Source organism: Aplysia californica, unplaced genomic scaffold (assembly GCF_000002075.1).
Source record: "Aplysia californica isolate F4 #8 unplaced genomic scaffold, AplCal3.0 scaffold00086, whole genome shotgun sequence".
Lineage (NCBI taxonomy): Eukaryota > Metazoa > Mollusca > Gastropoda > Aplysiida > Aplysiidae > Aplysia > Aplysia californica.
The window spans coordinates 657,945-660,320 of NW_004797356.1; the positions used below are offsets into that span (position 1 = coordinate 657,945).

Consider the following 2,376-nt stretch of genomic DNA (forward strand, 5'->3'; position numbering starts at 1 on the left):
TTCGTCCTGAATCAGGAAACGAGACGAGACATTGGTTTGGGGTAGGTAGGCGTTGGAATGTACCAAGGTGGACAAGGAACCGTACCGCTTATATTTAAACCTTGTACTTGTTCCAGTTTTTTTATACTTTGCCACAAGTGCTTTCTAATTGTGCAGCAAGAGCCTTCTAATTGTGCGACTTACCGTGGTCGAATTGCCCTGTTGAGCAATTTTGACCGAGAAACATTTGTTAAATGCATCTTCCATTCCTGGCTTTGATACGACAGACAGGCATTCAAGTTTGATGTTTTTGTCATTACACAGTCCATCCATGTATTTCGAGTAATCGACTTCTAGAGAAGCTATAAGATCTGAGAAAACAGAAAACAGAACACTGATACGTTTGTCCTTATGTGTCAATACAGAAATGGTGACAAATACGTTCAAATGGGACGTAGAATGAGAAAGAAGATCTTCTCTTCTTTGGCCCCATGGAGAAATTTTGATTCCAATAAAGTGCAAAGTGTGAAGAAAACACGCCAGTTCCTGGGTTGGGCAAACAACACAATTCAACAGCTATAAACTATACTACAGTTAGATAATGTAAAAACCAGGATTGAAATTGTTGACAAAATATGGTTCGAATACATATTTGTCATTGTACATACAGCTGTAAATCCCTCGACAGGACACAAAGCCAACAGGAAAACATTCTTTGAGAAATTTCCCACCTGGATCCAGCGTTCTGGTCAATGGTTTGTTCAGTTGTTTTAGACGTACATTTTTTTGTTTGTTTTTGGTTGTTGTTGTTGTTCGGGTTTTTTTAGGGAGGGGGGGGCAAATCCCTGGTTCACTGGCCAAATGGTAGGTGAATTCAGAATTCAGGCTTATAGTGATATCAAGCGTAAAAATTGTATGTTTAGTATACTATTGTGTTTGGTAATTTTGATAAAATATTCTATGTACGAAAATTTGTGTGTTTAAGTATGGGTATTTGTGGTTATGTATATGTACAAATATGTCGTGTGCCGTGGCAATCCAAATTTTCCGACATGTATTCAATAAAGTGGAAATTATGTATTGTTTGTAAATTAATTTTGCCTTTGGAGTTGTAGTTGCAGCGAACATTATCTAAATTAGAAACTGGTAAGAGGTACTCACTGTTTGGAGAACACATCGTTACAGCGTCCCTCATACATTTAGTGGCATTCAGAAACGAATCTTTTCTGTCGCCACAGTAGTTGGTGATGTTCTGTAACATAATATTATCGTGTTATGAGGAAAAGAAGCATGTAAAACGAAAGTACAAACGCGAATAAAGTAAACAGCTCGTCTATTTGTGGGACATTGTGAGTGTACGGATATGTTTGCTAAATACTTTGAATTCTGCCTAAGTAGACTAAGTCACAAAGTAACAAACACAAAGAAAGAAAATCAGGTCTCGCTGTTTGTTGAACGTTTATGTGTATCCATGTTTCCTTCGCTCTTGAGCATAAGTTTTAAGTATCAACACAAATCATTTGTGAAAGGTGTACAGTTCAACCGTTGTTAATTCCACGACCTCAATCTCTGCTCATTGTTCATGCATGCCGTTCCCGATTCATCCGCATAAACAAACTTTAAAGCGACTTTTTTTCTTATAGATAAATAAATTTATGACTGCTGGGGTCCCTTCAGCTCCTAGGACACTTCTAGTCTTATCCATTGGCTCTCCTTTATCTCTGAGTCTACGAATTTAAAAGAAGATATGGCAAGATAAGATAAATCAAGATAAGATAAGGGTAGTAATTGGATAGACATAATATAAAATAACGTTTCGCTCGAATAGCTTGAAAGATTACCTCCGTAATAGTGAAAAGATTAGCTCCAGTTGGGTACTTACAAAGAATTGAAGAAATCTTTTGGGTTTTTTGTCATGGGACTTAGAATGTTTTGTTTTAGTAAGATTTTACGGTGCTCGCAACTGTATAAGGTCATATGAGCTCCAAGGGGTGGTGTTAACAGAGGAATCCAAACGGGGAATCAGGCTTACTCTGCTCACCTCTCTTGTCTCAACAGCATTCAAGTCTGCTTCGACTATCAAGGCACCCCGGAAATAGCAGTTCACAAGAGAGTGACAAACATACAACAGAAGTGGAAGACAAAATGACGATAGTAAAGATGAGGAAAGAAAAAGCAACAAATCCCCCTATATTATTGTTCCGACTCAGTTTGAGCACCGCATTGATAAATCAGCCCATTTACAATTCTACAATGCATATGGCCTAAAGACACTTCAGTCAGTAACACTGCCATGGGGGAGGGTGAAACCTTTGGAAACCAAAAATAAATAATCATAGCCAACTTTTATCGCCATGGCAGCCCTCGTCCCCTTTCGTGCAACAAACCATTTACCCC

At 38.3% G+C, this 2,376-nt stretch overlaps 1 protein-coding gene across 2 annotated transcripts in view; it reads right to left on the bottom strand.

Moving 5' to 3' along the window:
- Positions 1-2,376, bottom strand: part of LOC101847944 — an 11,628-nt gene that overhangs the window by 4,729 nt on the left and 4,523 nt on the right. For both annotated transcript variants that reach the window (XM_005094626.2, XM_013080445.1), the window contains exons 3-4: positions 1,141-1,231; positions 184-350 (exon numbers count right to left, since the gene is read on the bottom strand). In XM_005094626.2, coding sequence (XP_005094683.1) covers positions 184-350; positions 1,141-1,231 — 258 coding nt within the window. The remainder of the gene's footprint in view (positions 1-183; positions 351-1,140; positions 1,232-2,376) is intronic.